This window comes from Pollicipes pollicipes, unplaced genomic scaffold (genome assembly GCF_011947565.3).
Source record: "Pollicipes pollicipes isolate AB1234 unplaced genomic scaffold, Ppol_2.1 Scaffold_5724;HRSCAF=6776_pilon_pilon_pilon, whole genome shotgun sequence".
NCBI lineage: Eukaryota > Metazoa > Arthropoda > Thecostraca > Pollicipedomorpha > Pollicipedidae > Pollicipes > Pollicipes pollicipes.
In genome coordinates this window covers 18,951,340-18,972,573 of record NW_023596746.1, presented here as the reverse complement: position 1 = coordinate 18,972,573, position 21,234 = coordinate 18,951,340, and the positions used below count along the sequence as shown (strand labels likewise).

The following is a 21,234-nucleotide window of genomic DNA, read 5'->3' as shown; positions in this document are numbered from 1 at the left end:
CAGTTTGTGACATCTATTATACTTTTGCATCAGATTCTTATTTACTTAGCACGCGCCCGGGTGGCCGGCTAGATATCCTTCGCTCGGGTGGAGGGTCAATTTGACCCCGCTGAGATCTCGGGAACTAAGAAAGCTAGAGGCACCAAATTTACAGGGTGTGTTGACCTATACGTGAACTCGCTTAGGTCAAAATTTTAGCCTCATAGGTGATGATATTCGGGTCAAATAAGGTCAAACAAGGTCAAATTCCAGGTTGGCCTCCAGTGCCCCCGGAACAAAGGCAACTGTTTCTAAGCAAAAGGTCACAAGCCCATTTGAGGTAAGTGACCTCGCTTGACCTTTTCAAAGTCATGGTGACCAAAATCATACAAGACTGTTCTGAATTTGCATTTGAAGAAGTGACAAAGATTATGCTTGGCAGTATGTTCCTAAAACAAAACATCGGTCCAGGTCATCTTAGGCCAATGACCTGTTCTGACCTCTGAGAAGTCAATGGAAGATGTATAATGCGGTTCCTGCTGTCAATAAATTCGAAATGAGCACCAGACACTATCCCATACAGATAGAGCTAGAGCAACAAATCAGGTTGGTTTTGACCTTGGTCTGACCTTTCTACCCGACCTTAGGTCGACGCAATTTGCCCATTCAATATTTGTGGTGCCTAAGAAAGCATCTCAGAGATGTATGGCTTCGTCAAACACTCCGTTGTTGTATCAGATTGAACGATTTCCTAGAAACTGCCTGAGCTGAAACCATGGCCTGACTTCCACCTGCCATATGTCAGCAATCTTACAAGGTACATCTAAATTTTTGAGGTCGAACGATCTGCTATTCAATTGTCTACAGCCATGCAAAATTTGGCGCGGCTACGCCGCGCCGTTCGGAAACCATTCTGAAACAAACCTTCGGGGGGGGGGGGGGGGGTCAATTTGACCCCCATCCGAGAGCATGTTAATATACATTTCATTGCTAGGATACTTTGTATTCGTTCATAAAAAAAGAAAGCAAGAACTCTGAATTAGTCATCAGCCATCAGCTGGTCACATCGAACAGCCTCCTAGCCCAGCCTCAATATGACAGGATTCCCCGTATTCTAGAGAAAATGAATAAGCTCCACGTGTGTGCATTGGTAGCATGCCCAGTTCTCTAGGGAGGAGCACAAGATGGGTTTCCGTACAGAAATAGCAAATAATCTTAGAATTTCATGGCCGAACTTCGGTATTTTTGGGGGGGCGGGAGGGTCCTAAAATTTATTGTTCCCCACAATATTGCGTGGCCCTCCCTTGACGAAATCCTGGATCCGCCCCTGATGTACACTCCCAGTCTTGGCAAGCTGCTTCCCAACGTGCAGTCACATCCATCTCACAGCGCGTTTCCACGGCTTAGGTATGCTACGTTTCGCCCGTTCACTCAGCAGTACCTAAATCGAGGTGTCGATATTGTATCATTATCATCAATATCTTCACAAGCCGGACACATTGGCGTGGCTTTTGATTCTTCCGTGTCCATTATTGCTTCGACCACGTGTAGCCAAATTCTCCCCAAGAAGCGACGCAACGCGATACCTTTCAAGTTTACGTGTATTGTCTTTCAGATATAAACTATACATGATATACAAAACGGGAAGAGACCGCGCCTGACGAGCCGTTCCCCCGCTACAGCGTGACGGGCGCCGCTGAGATGGCGGGCCGCCCGCTTGACCAGGAACTTAAACATAGCCCGGGATAGGAGAGGCGCCGCACGTCCGTGCCGGCGCGCAGGGGGCAGGTTAGCGCGGCGCCCAGGCCGCTCAGGACGGCGCCACCTGCCCCGCGCGCCGCCCGCGCCTCTATATGACTCGTGTATCACCGCCGGACGCCGCGCCCGGAGCCGCCGGCCGGGCGTTGTGGGGGCGCGCGCGCATGAGTATTTCGCTGCCGGACCGGCAGCGCGCCGCGGCTGAGGGCGAGCCGGCGCCGGCTCAGGCCGCAGACCCCAGCGGCCGCCGGCAGTCCCACAGGCGCCGGACGTACCGCGTGGACAGAACGCGTCCACAAACCAGAGATTAAGATTTGGCTTGGCGCACCGCAGAAAAACCTGGGGCGTCTCGCACACGAAGCTCCAGGCACGCGCGCTGCTCACATCCGCACCATCACACAGACGCTCGCTCGCACTCGTACGTCGGCACAACAGCGAAATCCGGTTGGGCGTTAAACCAGTCGATATCGGCGAATTGAAAAACAGACGGGAAGGAATGTCACAACCAGTCCACAGACGTCGCGTCGGCACAAACCGAGACCTCGGAAAGCAACTCAAGCACATTGCTCTGGTCCCACGAAAGCCGTCGGAGAACCACTGACAACGCAATAAAATGGATATCACAAAACAAAACTAGAGGGCCGGCGCGCCGCGGCCGGCCGACCGCTCATCGCTGCACCACGTTCACCACGTCACGCAGCGTGTTGGCAAGTTCGGCGAGCAGCCTGCGCGTATCGCTGCTGTTGCGCGCGCCAGCCGAGCGCAGCGCGCCGGCGTGCGCCTCCAGGCGGCGCTGCAGGTCGCAGAACTGGAACCGGCCGGCCGGCGGCACCTGGTCGGCGTGCGCCGTGCAGGCGGCCTGCAACAGGCTCAGCTTGTCCGAGAGCTGCATACAGGCGGCGCTGCTGGCTGAGGAGGTCTCGAGCGCGGCCAGGCCACGCTCCACAGTCGCCGCCAGCTCGCGCACGGTCTCGGCCGAGCCGGCGGCCCGGCTGAGGCCGGCCGGCGGCGCGCTGGTCGGGTGCGGCGGCGGCTTGAGCGTAGCCCGCTCGGCCGTCGTGATGCACGGCGTGGCGTAAACGCCCGGGCCGCCGGCCGGCGTGCGGCCCGCCGTCGCCGCCACCTTCTGCGGCTTCATCGACGGCTTGACGGGCACCACCGGCTTGTCCGTCTCCTGAGTGGGCGGCCACACGCGCCGCTCGAACTTGGCGCGCACGCTCTCCACGCCCGTCTCAGCCGCCGGCTCCGGCTCCGGCTTGGGCTCTGGCTGCGACACCGGCGCGGGTGCTGGTGCTGGTGCTGGTGCTGGTGCTGGTGCCGGCGCTGGCTCCTGCATCGGCGCCGGAGCCGGCGCCGGCGGCGGCGGCGGCGGCGGCGGCGCGTCGCCGGCCGTCTCCAGACTAGACTGCTGAGGCGATTCCTCCTTAGCGGCGTCAGCCGGCGCCGACGAGTCGTCCGGCCGCGGCGCGCGCTCCGACAGCTTGGGGGACGTCTTGTCGGCCGGCTCCGCCTCCCACATCTTGCGCAGGCTGCTGATGCTGCCGGCGCTCTGCCGCTTGTCCTGCTCATCGGGCGACGGCTCGCCGCCCTGCGCCGGCTCGGCCGCCTCCCCAGCGTCGCCGCTAGCCGCCTCGGGCCCCGCCGCTGCCCCGGCGCCGGTCCTCTCCAGCCAGCGCTCCACCCTGTCGGCCTTCTCGGCGCCAGACGGCCGCGGAGGCTCCGCCTCCTCGGCCCTCACGCCGTTCTTGTCGGGCTTCTTGAGCAGCGCGCGGAAGTCGGTGCGCTCGGACGCCGGCCCGGCCGGCCGCTCCACTTTCTCGCGCGTCTTGCGCAGCCCGAAACGCAGGCTCGCCGTGCCGTCGGCAGCGCGCGCCGGCGCCTCGCCGTTGCGCTCGCCGCCGCCGCGGCTGCGGCCCGTCTTGCGCAGCACCGACTTGAAGCTAGTCACCGCCTCGTCCGTCTGTGAGCCCTCGGTCGACTTGGCCACCTTGCGCAGCTGCGGCCGGAACGAGTGCAGTTTGGTTCTGAGCGCGCCCACTCGGGCCCGGTGGGTGCCGGCCGGCTCGGCGTCGGCCGGCAGGGGCGCGCGTGCCTCCTCCGCCTCGGCGCCGTTCTCGCGCTGCTTCTGCTGGATCTCCGAGACCAGCTGGGCACTGATGGAGGCGGCCAGCGCGGCCGCTTCGGAGCGGCAGGCGGTGGGGGGCGGCGGCTGCGGCCGCGGGCGCTGCCCGGTGCCCAGCCGCGTCACCAGGTCGTCACTCGCGCTTGGCTCGCTCCGAAAGGTTGGAGTACTCGGCGCGCCGCTGAGAGCGCGGGCTGGGCACGGGCCGGCCCTGGCCGACGGCCGGGCCCGGCGGCTGACTGAAGCTCTGCATCACCGAGCCGCCTGCCAGTTGCTTCTTCAGATTGGGCGGCGGCGGCGGGAAGTCCGGGTCGATGATGAAGTCGTCGTCGATGTCGTCGGGCGGCGGCAGCTCGGCCGGTGGGTGGGGGAACTCCAGCTCGGCCGGCTTGCGCTTCTGCTGGCCGGGCGACGGCCGGCGCCGCTCGGACGGCGGCTCGGCGCCCGCCGCGCCGGCCGCCGGCGCCGCGAACACGCGCGGACTGAGCCGCGACAGGCGCGGGCTCTGGAAGCCGCTGTTGGACGAGTTGGAGCGCACCATGGCGGACGGCTTGCGCGCGCCGGCCGCTGGCTGGCACCGCACGCCCTCGGCATCAGTATGGCTACGAGGCGCGCGGGCCTCGCCGCCTCCACCATTGCCGGCAGCGTCCGACGACGCGGCGGCGGCGGCAGCAGCGGCGGCCGCCTCGCCGCCGTCCGCGGGCTGCCGCAGCCCACTCTGCCGCAGCGACTCGAGAAAAGCGCCAATGCGCGCGCCCTTGGGCAGCGTGCCGTACCGCTTGATGGACTCGTTGACGTGATGCTCCTCGAGCGGCGCCACCTGGACGGGCTTGCGCGGCGCCTGCGCCGGCGCCGGGAACGTCTTGGCGCGCTTGGCGCGGTCGGGGCGCCGGCGGATGGCGGCCGGCGGCCAGGTGCGAGGGTGTGGAGCGGGACGAGCGCGCCGACTCCTCCGTCTCCGGCGTGCGCTGCTCGGCCGCGTCTGATGCCTCCGAGCCGCCGTCCGAGTCGTCCTCGCCCTGTGACGCGCCCATCTCCTCCGTGTACGAGCTGTCCCGGAACGAGCTGCCGACAGCGGGGCCAAAGGTCAAGCGCGCCATTGTGGCGGACGGATGGGGACAGCGACTGCAGGCCTCACCGCGATTCAAATCACATCTCACACAAATACCACGAGCTCCGCCACACCAGCCACCACAAGCCGTCACCGGTCGCCCTCCACCGCGCGGCGCGGCCCGAGTCCGGTCGGCATGCAAACGCGACTACTGACGCAGTGTAGGGGCGCCTGGCTGTGTCGGCGCTGGGCCCAGCCGCCCACCTGGTGCGCTTGGGCGGCGCCGGCGCCTGCTTGCGGTTGGAGGCAGCGCCGCAGCTGGACCACGGTCGACTTGGCTGAGACGGGACCCGAGGCGAGAGCGTCCACCAGCGGCGCCTCGTCTGCGGCACGGGGGCGCACGGGTCGGTCAGACTCGCGGTCCGGGCGCACCGATGTGCGAGGCACGACCGGTCGGCGGCGGTCCGGAGGGCGGATGGACGGCTGCCGCCGACAGCGTCTGCTGGCGCGCAGACGGTCGCCTGCGGTCCAGCCACCGCACCTCGTGTTCCCGGACAGTGCAGGCCTTCCACGACACGACAACCGCACACCGCGATACAGCACATTCACCGCTTTGCGTCATGACAGTCGGCACGCGCACGCCGCCAGCTTTTGAGCAACATCAGGAGCGAGGAGCGAGGGTAGAGGGTCGACGCCGGGAGGGCGTGGCCGCCTCTCACCGGCGCGCCGCGGGCTGGCAGCGCCCTCCTCCCGGCTGCACTTGATGGCGGGCAGCGGGGCGGCGGCGGCTGCCGGCGGCGGCGGCGGCGGTGGCTCGGGCTTGCCGCGGCTCCGCTCCGGCTCCGGCTGGCCCTCGTGCCGCTTCAGCTGCTGCTCCACCTCTGTCGGCAGCGGCGCGCCAGGCGGACCGTCAGCCTGGCTCCGCGGCCAACCGGCCGGTGCGGGGAGCAGCCCGGGCCGTCATCCGGCAGCGCGCGGCATGGCGCCGGCGCCTCTGTTTTCAGGAGGGACAACAGCTACAAACAGCGGTCGGTAGCGAGCATTCTGCCCAGAGAACAGTTCAATGTATGTCTCCAGTCCAGACCTCACGATTGTGTATGGATATACTCAGATCAACACCCAAGGCTGTTATCAGCAAGTACTGCGGCGTTCCTGAAACGTGGTGCAACGCGCTCCCGCTGCTGGTTTTAATCCCGGCGTTCAAGATGTCATATCACACTCGCCGAAGCACCACTGGGCAAGATTTGGCCGGCTCGAAAACCCAACCAGCGGACCGTGTCACGGGTCAGATGCGATGCCGGAGCGTATTCTTACAACTCACGATGGTACATTGCCCAGTCAGCACGACACCGCTTTTATTTCCGGCTATCGTAGAAAACAGGCGTGCGAATTCCCTTGAAAACTGAAGGTATTCGGCGAGAGCTATAATCACAAAAATAACTTTAAGCTCGTGCTTTTTCTGCCTTGTGAGCTGTGAGTTATGCTAAAAATAACCAACGCTCGCCTACTACAAGGTCGGTTATTCGCAGCATGAGGCTCACTGCCACATTCACGGCCAACAGCACAGCCAGAAACGTAGGGTATTATCATACCTCCCAATGAAAGCCCGACGCCTCCGTTTATCCGGCGCCTCATGGTGCATTGCACATCCGTTATTGCCAGCACAAAACGCCTCCCCTTTGGGAGGTGACGTCAGTGAGGGGCGCCGGGCCGTCAGCCGCGGCCGGCCGCCGCGTCACTCACCGTCCACGATACTCGACTCCTGGAACATGGTCTCGAGGCTGTGGTGGATCTCGCGGAAGGTGGGCCGGTCGGCCGGGCCCCACCGCCAGCACTGCTGCATCAGCTCGTAGATGCGCGACGGACAGCCGGGTGGACACTGCATCCTGCGGTCGCGACGCAGCACGGAGGGGTCACCGAGCGTCACAGGTCGGCACGGAGGGGTCACCGAGCGTCACAGGTCGGCACGGAGGCGTCACCGAGCGTCACAGGTCGGCACGGAGCGTCACCGAGCGTCACAGGTCGGCACGGAGGGTCACCGAGCGTCACAGGTCGGCACGCCGGCGTCACCGAGCGTCACAGGTCGGTATGGAGCCGTCACCGAACGTCACAGGTCGGCACGGAAAGGTCACCGAGCGTCACAGGTCGGCACGGACGCGTCACCGAGCGCCACAGGTCGGCACTGAGCCTTCACCGAGCGTCACAGGTCGGCACGGAGGGGTCACCGAGCGTCACAGGTCGGCACGGACGCGTCACCGAGCGCCACAGGTCGGCACGGAGCCGTCACCGAGCGTCACAGGTCGGCACGGAGGGGTCACCGAGCGTCACAGGTCGGCACGGAGTCGTCACCGAGCGTCACATGTCGGCACGGAGGTGTCACTGAGCGTCACAGGTCGGCACGGAGGGGTCACCGAGCGTCACAGGTCGGCACGGACGCGTCACCGAGCGCCACAGGTCGGCACGGAGGCGTCACCGAGCGTCACAGGTCGGCACGCCGGCGTCACGGCACAGGTCATCGCGACACAGCACAGGTATCACAGCAGGCTGTGCTGGTGCAGCACAGCGCCTGGCCCGATAATCAATCTAAGAATTAGACATGCACAGTACAGCACAGACGAGAGAGAGGGTGTAAATTATCCAGCACGTGTCCAAAGCGTCCTCTTGGATAAAAACCGTGAGCAACTTTCGCTTGACCCACGTCAATTTTAAATGGCTGTGCATGCTGCAGTAATACAGTATAATCACGAGCAGTGCTGTGCCAGCAAATACAATGGGTAACTACGGCACTGAAGAACGCCCAGCCCGCCCGGCCGGCTGCCGACGGGATCGGCAGCGCGCACCACTGACCTGTAGTCCTTCTCCAGCAGGTGGTAGACGTCGGTGAGGTCGACGCCCGGGTACGGCGACATGCCGTAGGTGGCGATCTCCCATAGGAGAATGCCGAACGCCCACACGTCCGACTGGGGGCGGCCCGGTCATGGTCGTCAGCGCGTCCAGTCCGGCGCACACACACACACACACACACGCCACGCACACACACGCGCACGCACACGCACGCGCACGCGCACACGCACACTCCCATAGACGCACACATACAAGCACAAGCACAAGCACACGCACACGCACACGCGCGGCCACCCTCTGCCGGCCAGGCGCACAAGCTTTGCTCTCCCAAGCGAGGCACGACCGGCGACGGCGGCCATCGCTGGCACGCCAGTGGAGCGTGAGAGCGAGGCCCCGGTGACACGACCGCTGACGGACGACGCGTCGGCGGTGGCCATCGCTCCGACACCAGTGGGGCGTGAGCGACAGAGCGCCCCACTGAGACATATACCCTGTTTTACATGGCAGCTGTGATTCGAATTAAGCCGGGACCCGTCCTCGATCCGAACTATCCGGCCCATGTATACAACTCACCGCCGTTCCGCTGATTCGAATCGTGCGCCGGAGGAAATCCCTTCCCGTTAGAGGATCATCCGTTCAGGAAGGGATTTCGTCCGAATTATCGGCCGTCAGCTTCTAACAAAAAAAAAAAAAAAAAATGCCTGGCCACGCAGTTCTGTCATAGCCATTTCAGCTTTGTGCGGTGTTACCCGCTTTTCCACGGGTTTTAGCTATTGCTCGAGACGGTTCAAGTCCAAGATGGTAAGGGAAAAGAGAAGGAAGGTGAAGTTGACATCATGCTGCTAAAACTACTCTTATTTGAGGGCCTTGAGTGGCTAGCAGCACAGAAAATGCTCACGTAATTTAGCCTTGCCTAGGCGCTTGATCTATGCAGACAGCAGGCGTCGACGTGTTTGGGTGCTATCTTTCCGCCTAAAGGTTAGATTAGTTTACATCTAGGGCAGGCTCCATGCTTCCAAAAGCCAGATGGAGGTATATGGTGTTATTTTATATAGCTTTGACTTGCTCTCATTTTAATTTTGGATTGCTCAAAATTCTGCAGAGCATGCCTCCAAGTTTCGTTCATTAATTAATACCGTAAGTCCCCAGGAGTGTTTTTGCAGATGTTCCTTAAATTAGGATGCTGGTTGCTTGTCGTGTAATTTGTGTGAGAAAGGTAGCTTAAAAATTGCTGCATGATATGACAGATGAACTAATATAGATCATGGCAGTCAGCTCGGAATGTTAACTTTTTTTAATGGTAGGCACCTGAAATTGCCCAATGATTGGGGTCAAAACAGCAAGAAAGCAAATGTGAACACTGGATGGAAATAGTTTGTCAGTCATTACTCTGCTAAAGTCCAAGTTTGTGTGTTTCATGTGCAGGAAACAGTGCATAAACTAACACCTAGACATGATGGCACATGCTGCATGGAGAACACATCTGTGTTGCATAATCATCAACCTGTTTTTGTGCTGGTGAGTAAATATGTCACCTTGGTGCTTTTTTGTGATGGGGTGTCTTGCAGGCCATTAGGGTAGGTATATTCAACTGTTCAACAATTCTGGCAGGGGAGTACCAATAGTTTTCTTTCATTAGGTAATACCATAGATGCCCCAGATTGATTTTGCAGACATTCCTCCTGTGACTTGACCATTTGGTTGACCACCTATTGGCAGGAGGGATGTGCTGGATAGTGGTGAACTGGCTTGTCAGGGAAATATGAAGTTACGTCACACTGGTAGACCACTGGCAAGGAAGCGGGGGCTGGAATATTGATTTTTGATGCAATTGGGCTGTTTTGTTGCTTGTGGTTTAATGTGTGGTGAGATAGGTAACTCATAATTCCTGCATGATGCAAAGGATCAACAAGATAGGCAACAAATCATTGCAGTCAGTGCAGAATGTGAACTATTTTAATGATGGGACCAAAATTCCCAGTGAGTGGTTCCAAAATGTCAAGAAAGCAAATGTGAGCACTGGATGAAATTAGCTGTCATCAGTACTCTGTCAATCCAGGTTTGGTGCATTTCATGTGGAAGAAAACAGTGCATAAACTAAGTAACCTAAACCTAATGCCACATGATGTGCAGAGAACATCTGCAGTGCACATCATTACCTGTTTTTGTACTGGTGAGTAAATATGTTTGCCTTGGTGCTTTTTTGTGACACGTATCTTTGCAAACCATGAGGTGGATAATTGAGCTGTTGCTATAATTAATCATTTTTATGAATTTTGAGCCCAGATTGCTTTTGTCATGACACTCTGGGCTGGTTCACATTATGATCTTTGGACTGTGCGAACACGCTGTTTGTGCCACCTAGCCATCAGTCCATATCAGCCAATGCTGTTGACTGCAAGGATATCAAAAGCAGTATTTCAACCTAGTATGTCAAGAAAAGCAAATAGCTTGCATTCTGACTTGCCAGTCCATGCCAAGTCTAAATGGCAATGCTGCCCTCAGGTACTGATGATGCATTGGATGGGGAAAGACAACATAGTTACAACAATTTTTGCCACTAACTATGTGCATTCATGAGTTCATTTCTGTAGCTTAGCTTCACTGTTGCAGGCTGCTCATAATGCATTGGTGCGGGATTAGGTAATGTGTTTTCTGGGCTGCGCAGAGTAGATGACAGATGCTGGGTGGCATACTGATGTGTGGTAAGTTTGTGAGTGTCATTGGCCATACAAGAAAATACTGATTTCGTGCTAGCCAGTTTCCTGCTAGTAAAAATTGCATATAACACTGCTTATGTGACAGATTTGGCAGTGCTGACTGCGCAACTCCTGTTTTCAAGTGCTATGGCTTGTGCTGTAGCTACAAAGTTTGTGTTTCTTGGGCTGCGCAGAGTAGATGACATGATGCTGGTGGCATACTGATGATGTGGTAAGTTTGTGAGTGTCATTGGCCAATACAAGAAAAACTGATTTCGTGCTAGCCAGTTTTCCTGTCTAGTAAAAATTTGCATATAACACTGCTTATGTGACAGATTTGGCAGTGCTGACTGCGCACTCCTGTGTTTCAAGTGCTATGGCTTGTGCTGTAGCTACAAAGCCTATGAGTCCCCACAGATCATTTTTCCAACGAAGTCCATCTCCTCCTCGCCCTCAAAGCTGGTCTCGCGCCCACCATGGCTCGTGACATTCGCCATCCATACGCAGAGTACCGGCTTTTTTTCTTCGTTTTGTTCAGTTCGCCTCAAAAGCGCAGTTTTTTCGCCATAACCCGTTCCTTGGTTCGAACTAAGCGGGATCGAACTATCGACCGTTAATCCGACGTAAAGCCGATTTCGCCCATGTAAACGCCCCTCGCCGAGAGGGTTAACGTCGCATGATCCGTTTCCGAATTTCGAATTATCCTCGGCTGCCCATGTAAACCGGGTAAAACACACCCATGCAGACCGCGCACCGCGAGCCGAGCTCGAGACATCCCGTGAGGTGGCGGCATGACAGCGCCTGGCGCACGACCGGAGGCACCACCGCGACGGTGTCCCCGCCATCACCCACCCTGTTCAGCTGCACATCGCACAGACTTCCCCCGCGCCGCTCCTCCCCACCCGAACCTCTCCACACCGCCACACCGGCGGACGTCACCGTCATCACCTTGGTGGAGAACTTGTTGTAGGCGAGTCCCTCGGGCGCCGTCCACTTGATGGGGAACTTGGCGCCGGCGTGCGCCGTGTACGTGTCGTCGCGCATCAGGCGTGCCAGCCCGAAGTCGGCCACCTTCACCAGCTGGTTGTCGCCCACCAGGCAGTTGCGCGCCGCCAGGTCGCGGTGGATGAAGCTGCGACTTTCCAGGTAGCTCATGGCCCACGCGATCTGACGGTGTGAGCGGCGGTCAGACGCGCCGCGCCGGCAGCGGGAGGGAGAGACGCCAAAACAGCGGGCGGGAGACACGCCGACACAGCAGGGCCGGACAGCGGCCCACGGCAGCGGGCGGGAGAGACGCCGACACAGCCGAGCCGCACAGTGGCCGAGGGGGAAGGGGGACACCGACACGGCCGGGACGAACAGCGGCCCACGGCAGCGGGCAACAGCCGGCTATACCCAAGGCTGTCAGGCCGTGATGGCGTTATGGGCGCGCTGGCTATCCGCGCAGCCGCAGCCGCAGCCGCGCTGGGCTGACACAGTCAGGTCGTCGCCGGGCGGCACCACGAGCCCGCATCAGCCGTCGTTACAGCAGGGCCCTCGCAGCTGACCCCGGCCCAACCGGTGACCGGGCCGCGGCGGTGGCCGGCGCACCGGCCGCCTCACACGCCCAGACCGGCCGCGTACCTGCGTGGCCATGTACATGAGCACGACGGCGTCCACCTCCTCGCGGTTGGCCGACCGCAGGAAGTCGAGCAGGTTGCCGCGTGACATGAACTCGGTCACGATGTAGAAGGGCGGCTCTCGCGTGCAGACGCCTGACGGAGGGGTCAGGTCAGCCGGCAGCGCTGCGCGCGCAGCCGCCGAGGCCGCCCTCGCAGAGCAAGCGCGGCCGCCATGCGGAGCCAGAGCCGCCGCATCTTTTGCCGCCACTGCATCTCCACACAGTCATATTTTTTACACAACCGCAAACTTACAGCAATATCTTTTCTAACAGTCCCACCCTTACAGCGTCACGACATCCATTCTCACAGAGCCACGCGGTCCATTGAGACGGTCGGCCGTTCTCAGTCGAGGTCCAGCACCCAGACGCGTACATATTTCAAGAGATGGGTGGGCACCCGGCCGCCAAGGGCAGCCTGTGCGGCGGGAGCAGGCCGCGTGTGAGGTCGTGCCTTACCCAGCAGCCGGACTAGATTGGGGTGCTTCATCTCCTTCATAATGGCCGCCTCCTCCAGGAAGTCGTCCAGTTGCATGGTGTCCTCCTGCCGCGTAACGGAGGGCGTCACGTTCACCAAAGGACCCAGCGCCGGCCGCCCGATCACACCGGTGGTGGCGCCGCACTCCTCGACGGACTGGTTCATAGCGCTGTCACCGCTCTCCGTCCAGGCTTCAATCACGGGTCAGCCACGCCGACAAGGCGGATCCAGGGTCCGGCAGACAGTGAACCGTAATCGGTGCATTACCACACAGACGACAAAAAGTGAATGAGGTAATCAAACAAAGGACTACTACCTCTTATACTCTTTACTCTTTGCCACCACAGGGCAACCGTCACAAACCACACACGCATTCGTGTAGTCTCGTCCACGGCCATCACAGAAGCGAAGCGCAGGGCCGCGCTCCAGGCATGGAGCTAGGCCCGGCTCGGGCGCGCCGTCGCCGACCGGCGCGCACCTTGAGCGTCTTGACGGCGACGGTGGTGGCCTGGCGGCCGCCGCGCTTCCAGACGGCCTCGTACACGTCCCCGTACTGGCCGCCGCCCAGCTTGTGCCGCATGGTGATGTCCGTGCGCTCGATCTCCCACTTGTCCGTCTCTGCGGCCGGCCGGCGGGCGGCGTCAGGGGCGGCGGCGCACGGCGCGGTCACAGTCAGAGAGCGAGACACGGTACGGTCGCGGACAGAGCGCCGCCCACCACCCATCGCGTGCCAGGCAGGTCCCCGGCGGCAGCGTACGGAGAGCCACAGCGCCCGGCTCGCAGCCCCGCCGCCAGCGCAGGGGGGCGGTCTCCCCACTCCAGTCACAGAGGCAGCGCCAGGCCGCCGGTCCAGAGGCGGCGCATAGCAGGGTCACACCGGCGCGGCCGCGGAGCCGCCCGGCCTGCCGCGCGCACGGCCCCGGCGCCCGCCGCCCCGCGGCTCCGCACGCAGCGACAGCTGGCCGGGCAGCGCGTCCCATGCCGCGCGCGCGCGCGGCGGCGGCCCAGCCATGCAGCGGTTACGTCACAGCACGCCGCTACTCTAGCTGCCGAGGGGGTTAGTCACACCAGGCGGCGGCGACGGCCCGGCCGGCCGGCCGGCCGGCACCTACTCGATCGGGCTGGCAGGGAGCCGTTCACAAACATGTCCGGGTGCTTAGAGCGTTTGCGGTCCTTTCTCCGGTGGCGGGCACCTATGAACAGACACAGGGGGCGCCCTGAGAGCGGACCGCCGGCGGCCCGGCCTCCGAGCGTCGAGCGGCGGCGGAGGCGGCCAGGCCGGCAGCCGCGACAGACAGGCAGCCAAGGTGAGCGCGCGGCGCCGGTGACGCGCCGGTCAGGTGCGCAGACACGAGCGGTCGCCGCGGAGACCGACACCGAGGAGGCTGGGGAGGAACGAACGGGCGGAGGGAGGGCGGGGAGGAAGAAAGAGAGAAAGGCGGTCTCAGGGGATGGAGGACACGGAAAGGAAGTCACGACGGAAACAAGGGGCCCACGACAGAGCGGGTAGGTGGCGTGGCATTTGGTGGCAGCGGTGGCGCGACGAGGACGTGGTGGCCGGTGAGCTGATCACAGCATTTAAGTAAGACCAAGATAGTAGGTGAAACATCAGCGCGGCAAGAACGTCAGATAATGTTAAACCATGTCAGTGAGGTGAGAATGTGGCAGGCGGAGCCATGACGTGAGAGCGTTGTGGCATTATGCCAGGCAACTCAACCATACAGCTCGGCTTACCACCGTGTCAACATAATGGCACGATATACCGAACACGGAAGAAACAGCTTCAGGTCTGACACACGATGAAGGGCGGGAACTCGTTGAGATGAAAACGGCAGAGGAGCGTCAAGAAACCGCGGTCCGATGGCCGCATGCCCGACACCTCACCGGACCATGAACCGAGCATTGCCCGACACCCCAGGCAGCGCAGGGAGTGGTGGCCCGAGGCGCACCTGGAGCCACGCCAGCGGCCGGATCGGTACGGCGCCTCGACCACGGGCAGGGGCCAGGACGCGGTGAGGCAGCCGGGCGCGCGGGAGGCGCCGGCGTCGGCAGGCAGCGACACACCCTCCCGCGTCGCGAGGCCGGCCGCGCGGGAGGCGCCGGCGTCGGCAGGCAGCGACACGCTCGCGCCACGCCGCGAGGCGGGCCGCGCGCGGTGCCGTACCTGGACTGACGGCGAACACGGTGGGCTTGTTCCGCTTGGGTGCCGGGTAGAGCAGGCAGGTGATGAGACCGTCAGCGTGTGACGAGTGGTGATGCGCCAGCTCGGCCAGCGTGTTGAACCGGCTCTCCGACGTCACGTACAGCTAGCGCACAGGCCGGAGAACGGTCGGCGCCGGGCGACGACGCACACGGCGCGGCTCCGCTCCGCACGTGCACATGGCCGATCCCGGGCGGGACACCGATCGGCACAGTCGCCACACCGCTCAGTAACAATGCCATAGCCTGATCCGATGACCGATACCTCGGCAGCGTTCACACACTGCACGGCGGTCCAGCACGGAGGCACAAACACATGACCACACGCACTTGTCGCCGCGTCCGCCTGACATCAGCGACGCCACACCCTCCCGCTTCCCCCCAGCTCGTGGCTAGCAGCCCGCGTGCGGGCCGGCGACCGAGCGCCGGCCGTACCTTGCCGTGTCCGTCCTCAGTAATGCGGTAGTGGTAGACGCGGCCGTCAAACCGCAGCGAGATGCTGAGCTGGCCCGGGCTCGACTCGCTGTCACGCACCAGAAAACTGCCGTTGATACCTGCCGGAGCCACACAGACGGTCAGCTCCAGCACCGACGGCTCACCTCAGCAGGCAGGCACACACCTCGAGAGGGCAGGCCTTCGCCCAGACGGCGCACACAGACACACAGGCCACAGTCAGCGGTTGTAGGCGGGCAGGCAGGCGGGGACGGTCGAGGCCCACCGCCCTGTCCGTCCGCCTCGGCAGACGGCAAACAGACACACGAGCCACGGATAGCACCGGCTTCCAGCGCCCTAACGCCACTCGCGGGAGAGCACACAGCCGCCCCCGCTCCCACAGAGCGCGAGCGGGCCTCGGCGCCGTGCCTGCCCGAGCCCGGAGCCGGCCTCCACGTCCCACCTGAGCTGAGCAGGTACTCGGCGCCGAGACACCACTCGCAGAGGAGCACACAGCCGCCCCTGCTCCCATAGAGCGCGAGCAGGCCTCGGCGCCGAGACACCACTCGCAGAGGAGCACAGCCGAGCCCGGGGCCGGCCTCTACGTCCCACCTGAGCTGAGCAGGTACTCGGCGCCGCTGCGCGAGATGGCGCCGTGGTACCAGCTGTGCTTCTCGTGCGAGCTGACCGGCGTCACGTAGTTGGACGGCACCCACCCGGCGTCGCCCTTCAGATTGTGCGCCTCGCACCACTCGCCCGACTTGTTGTAGTTGAGCACGCGCACCTGCTCGCCTGCGGACGGAGCGGGGCGTCAGCGCGACACCCCTGTGTGGCACGCACCTGAACCTCCCGGCCACAAAGGACGTGAAGTTCGCGGCACACCTGACACCACATCCGTGCTACAAAGGTCACCACCTCCGGGGCACACAGGTCACCACCTCCAGGTAACACAGGTCACCGCCTCCGGGTAAGACAGGTCACCGCCTCTGGGGCATATCAGTCGTTATCTCCAGTAACGTAGGTCACCCACCTCCAGATAACATAGGTGACCACCTCTGGTAACCAGGGCACCGCCTCCGGATAACAAAGTCATCACTTCCGGATAACAAAGGTCAACTCCAGGTAACACAGGCCATCACTTCCGAGTAACACAGGTCACCACCTCCAGGTAACACAAACATCACCCGTGTCACGCAACATGAAAGCTCTTGTTGCTGTTATCTGGGGCTTTACGATGCACTCAAATGCTGAGGCTATACGGCCGTACCTGCCTCTCCCCAGGAGGAAGGACAGACACCCCGAGGAATCGAACCCCGCACCTCCGGTTTCCCAGACGTGCAGGTGCCGGTACAGTGCCGGTGTCCACAACATGGTATCCGCACATCAGTATCACACAGAGTAGACATGGGCCCAACAGAACACCAATACCGCAGCCCACAGGAAACCAAAGCCAACCGCGCAAGGAATCCGGAAATCAACCAACCAGGGAATCACACAAGATAACAGCTCCGTCCCAAACAGGACACCACTCACGAACAGAGCATGACCCCCGTGTTCTGTTCAGGGTGGCTCCTCAGCCGGTCAGCAGTATGCCGGAGGACGGGGGCGGGCCGGCCATCCCCGCACCGCACGGCCCCGAGCTGCGGCCGTTCCGCACCTTTGCGCAGGCTGAGCTGATTGTCACCCTGCGCCTGGAAGTCGTACAGCGCCACGAACGTCTCCGGGTCGTCCACCACGTCCGAGAGCAGGTTCTCCTTGCTCTGCCAGCGGCCGCCTGACCGACGGAGGGGAGAGCGGCGGTCAACGCGGCGCACGAGGGCAGCATCACGCACGGCCGGATCCATCGCAACCACGGCTGGGCGGGCAGCGAGCACGAACAGGATCAGCCAGCCACTCCACCCGACGCAACATGATACTTGGAGACGAGAAGCAATCACAAACCGCTATCTACTCTGATTACACAGTTTGTGAGACACTGCGATTGCGTCCAATAAACGTGACAAATGAAAAGAATGCTCATGAGGTAATCCGTCACAATAGAGAAAAGCTGACTTTGAGTGAACAAACAGATAACATGAACAAGCCACGAAACAGGTTTTCTACCCCGATGTCACAGCACTTTCATTTACCCCAGACAATAGAACTAAGGGAATGATTTATAGATGAGACCCGTGCGGCCACATCATACCATTTACGCCAATCCTGTCAGGCTTCTAACTTTAATTCTAAGCTGCCACCAGCGAGCACGTCAACAGGGAGGTGCGCTTAACGCACAGCTCAACACTAAAAGCACACTAAACGCCCTACAATTCACTTGATCAATTTCTTTATTACCAGGGGCTTCTTTGGTGCCATCGGCATTGAAACCATGCTGTTTATGAAAATTGTAACCTGGCCAGGCTGCCTTTCAAATCACTTCTATAAATGGCTTCAGCACATTAACGGTAGCCCATAAAAGACAAAAACTACCTTGAAATGAAGCAACGGTACTCTGCCCAATCACAACTAACAACCCAGCTGAGACCAATTCCGTTGACGGGGCTATTTATCAATGCCGATAACAGCATGGGGCGGCTGAACAGCTTCTGGTGAGGGCATGCCCAGCCATTTGGTACCCTCTCCAAGGCGACCGCAGCAGCTGGTCAACAGGTGGGTGTGAGAAACGGTCGTGTCCGGCTTCGAGCCTGGCCGCCGGAGGGAGAGTCGCCGCGAACCGCCATCGACGGTCGGCACGCGGCGGGTTCACCCCGACCCCCCCCCCCCCCCACCTGAGCGGCCCCCGGCCGGCCTCCGGGAGTGCGCGGGACTCAGCGCTCCCAGACGAGAAGGCCACGGCTCGGCCCGGCTCGGCCTTGGTCTGGTCTGGTCTGGTCTGGTCTGGTCTGGTCTGGTCTGGTCTGGTCTAGGTCAGGTCAGGTCAGGTCAGGTCAGGTCAGGTCAGGTCAGGTCAGCCCTGCCCAGGTCTGGTCTGGTTTGCCCTGGTCTGGTCTGCTCCGCACTCCTTTGCTCCGGTTGGGACAGGGCGGTCCGCCGGCCGGCCGACCGCCGCCCGAGCGTCGGCGCGCCCGGCGTCCGCATCGGCACGACGGCGGGCCGCCGGTGGCTGACGGCGCGGCGACACGGCGCCGGCCGCAGACAGCGGCGAAAGTCGCCAGGTGAGCCGGCTCGCGCCGCTCTGTCACGCCCATCTGCCGATTCGATGGTCAATCGATTCTCGTTCGTTCACTTTCGGTCGCTGTCCCGCGCCTCGTCTGCCGACTGCTGCACATGTTTCCACCGCCGCTGCGGCCGACGCGATATCACGCGCCGCACATCCGGCTGGCCGCTGGGCTCGGCGCCGCCCGTCTCGCTCGTGCTCCCTGCCCCGCGGGGCGGCGAGCGGCGCAGAGCGGAATCCGTTCAGCTGATGGACGACCCGACGAGCCTGAGCGCGGACGTGGGAGGACCCCGCGGCGTCCACCGGAAGTGGGCTTGTGACGTCAAGCCCTGCAGTTCCGGATGAATGTTTGCGGAAGCGAACTGGTTCACACTCACAGCTGATTGCTAGGAAAAGGGCGACCTCAGCACCAGGCGGGAGACATTGCAAGAGGGGAGGCCACCGTACGGCTTACTCAGCACCAGGCGGAAGATATTGGAGGAGGCGAGGCCACCGTCCGGCTTACTCAGCACCAGGCGGGAGACATTGGAGGAGGCGAGGCCAGTGTCCGGCTTACTTAGCACCAGGCGGGAGACATTGGAGGAGGCGAGGTCACCGTCCGGCTTACTCAGCACCAGGCGGGAGACATTGCAGGAGGGGAGGCCACCGTCCGGCTTACTCAGCACCAGGCGGGAGACATTGCAGGAGGGGAGGCCGGTGTCCGGCTTACTCAGCACCACGCGGGAGACATTGGAGGAGGCGAGGCCACCGTCCGGCTTACTCAGCACAAGGCGGGAGACATTGGAGGAGGTGAGGACGGTGTCCAGCTTAGCACCAGGCGGGAGATATTGGAGGAGGCGGGGCCACCGTCGGGCTTATCTTGCCTGGAGAAGAAAGCATTCCATACGAGACAAGAGACAAAGGACATGGTGCGGAAGTCAGCTGTGTTCCCACTCACGGCCAGTGGTCCGTGACGCAATGATTATCCGCCGACCGCATCGCATCCCGGCCGTCACGGGGACGGGCGGGAGGGAAGGGGGGGGGGGGAGCCCGCAGCGGCGAAAACCACAACCCTACATCGGAAGACATAACCTTTCTGTCCCACTCCACACAAAAAGCAGTGCCGCAGCTCTTCTATGCCTTATCTCTACACACCAGCCTGAGCCAGGTGCGCAGTCCCCTTCGGCCCGTGAGACGCTGTCTACATAATAGCGCTTAACAGCCCCCGCACCGGTGTGGTGGAAGTCGACGGGCAGCCTTCAGCCGAAGCGGCGTAATCTGGGCACTGGCTGACGCGTAGGGTTGCAGAGATCAACGGCAGCCGCAGATGTCGGAGGAGAACGGCCCGCCGACTACTGAACAGCATGAGAGCGGAGGGGGCGGTCCACCGGTAACCCAGCCAGCGGTGACCGCGTGGATCTTCCTCGTGTCTGATCGGTGATGTCTGGAGTCGGCGTCGACTGAAGACTTGACTACAATACACCTCACGAGCCTCCAGCGTCTGACGAATGGCCACAAAGTCTCTAGTGCTGGACCGGTGATCCCACGTGTCTCCAGCACTGTCCAGTGACCCCAGGCATCTTCAACATCTGCCCAGTGACCCCCATGCGTCTCCAGAATCTGTCCAAAGCCCCAGAGTCTATAACATCTGTCCAGTGACCCTAAGCGTCTTCAGATCTGTCCAACGCCCCAGTCTCCAGGATCTATCCAGCGATCCCGGGTGTCTCCAGCATCTGTCCAACAACCCCAGGTGCCTCCAGCATCCGTCCAGTGACCCCAGACTCCAACATCTGTCCTGTGACCCCAGGCGTCTCCAGCATCTGTCCAGCGACCCCAGTCTCCAGCATCTGTCCAGTCACCCCAGCCTCCAGCATCTGTCCAGTGACCTCAGGCGCCTCCAGCATCAGTCCAGTGACCCCGGTCTCCAACATCTGTCCAGTGACCTCAGGCGTCTCCAGCATTTTTCCCGTGACCCCAGTCTCCAGCATCTGTCCAGTGACCCCATGCGTCTCCAGCATCTGTCCAGTGACCCCAGGCGTCTCCAACATATATCCAGTGACCCCAGGCGTCTCTAGCATCAGTCCAGTGACCCCAGGTGTCTCCAGCATCTGGGCCGCGGCCGCCGGGCGTGAGCCAGTTCTGACCTGTAACGCTGGAGGCGAGTGACACCTGGTCCGGCTCCAGGCCGATGTCGGGGAACGGCTGGCGCGGTCGGGTGGCCAGCAGCGCCTCTGCGAACACAGCCAGACACGGACGGCGGTCAGCGAGCACCCCGCGCTGCCGTGCCCCCGCGCCGCCGTGCCCAAGCTCCGGCCGTTGCGGCCGCATCGCACCGGGTGTTGCCGGCGGCGGCGGCGGCGGCGGCGGCGGCGGCCGGCCGGCCACGAGGCAGCTGGCGGATCGATGGTCGGCCGCCGGGATTGCGGGGCGCGGGCGGGCGGACGGTGCAGCGCGGCCGACGGGGGGCACGGCGGCGCCCAGTTACGGCCCTCCGTGCCGGGCACCGCCGAGGCGGCTGGCTCGGGACGACTGCCGGCGTCCGGCGCGGGGACACTGGGAGGGCCCGGCACCGGACCACTCACACAACCCGGCGCGGCGGCGGACGGCCAGCCCGGCCAGCCACACGACACACTGACGCGGGACTGTCGCTGCAGCCCGACACGAAACAAATACAATGGTCGGATACAAAGACAGACAATTGGACGCAGAACCAACACAAAATCTCGCGGTGGATCACTCACAAACTCAGACAGGCGCGTAGTCATTTGGGCAACCAAACATCGACCCACCGAGGCCGCCCCAGCCGTAAGTGACCGTGAAAATGTTACGGGACACCAATGAGCCTCTGAAACCGTTCATGCCAATGCGATGCTTCGACA

General features: G+C 61.9%; 1 protein-coding gene across 1 annotated transcript in view; it reads right to left on the bottom strand.

The window, feature by feature from the left end:
* Positions 1-1,941: 1,941 nt before the first annotated feature.
* The window catches only part of Abl (tyrosine-protein kinase Abl), a 31,120-nt gene continuing 11,827 nt past the window's right edge, over positions 1,942-21,234 (bottom strand). The window contains exons 2-22 of the mRNA XM_037226226.1: positions 20,500-20,586; positions 16,877-16,993; positions 15,832-16,011; positions 15,223-15,341; positions 14,753-14,894; positions 13,701-13,781; positions 13,067-13,206; positions 12,570-12,654; positions 12,077-12,207; positions 11,402-11,620; positions 7,758-7,870; positions 6,654-6,796; positions 5,735-5,791; positions 5,209-5,293; positions 4,768-4,924; positions 4,317-4,730; positions 4,100-4,211; positions 3,830-3,915; positions 3,672-3,733; positions 3,206-3,584; positions 1,942-3,043 (exon numbers count right to left, since the gene is read on the bottom strand). Coding sequence (XP_037082121.1) covers positions 2,405-3,043; positions 3,206-3,584; positions 3,672-3,733; positions 3,830-3,915; positions 4,100-4,211; positions 4,317-4,730; positions 4,768-4,924; positions 5,209-5,293; positions 5,735-5,791; positions 6,654-6,796; positions 7,758-7,870; positions 11,402-11,620; positions 12,077-12,207; positions 12,570-12,654; positions 13,067-13,206; positions 13,701-13,781; positions 14,753-14,894; positions 15,223-15,341; positions 15,832-16,011; positions 16,877-16,993; positions 20,500-20,586 — 3,548 coding nt within the window. The 3' untranslated portion in view covers positions 1,942-2,404. The remainder of the gene's footprint in view (positions 3,044-3,205; positions 3,585-3,671; positions 3,734-3,829; positions 3,916-4,099; positions 4,212-4,316; positions 4,731-4,767; positions 4,925-5,208; positions 5,294-5,734; positions 5,792-6,653; positions 6,797-7,757; positions 7,871-11,401; positions 11,621-12,076; positions 12,208-12,569; positions 12,655-13,066; positions 13,207-13,700; positions 13,782-14,752; positions 14,895-15,222; positions 15,342-15,831; positions 16,012-16,876; positions 16,994-20,499; positions 20,587-21,234) is intronic.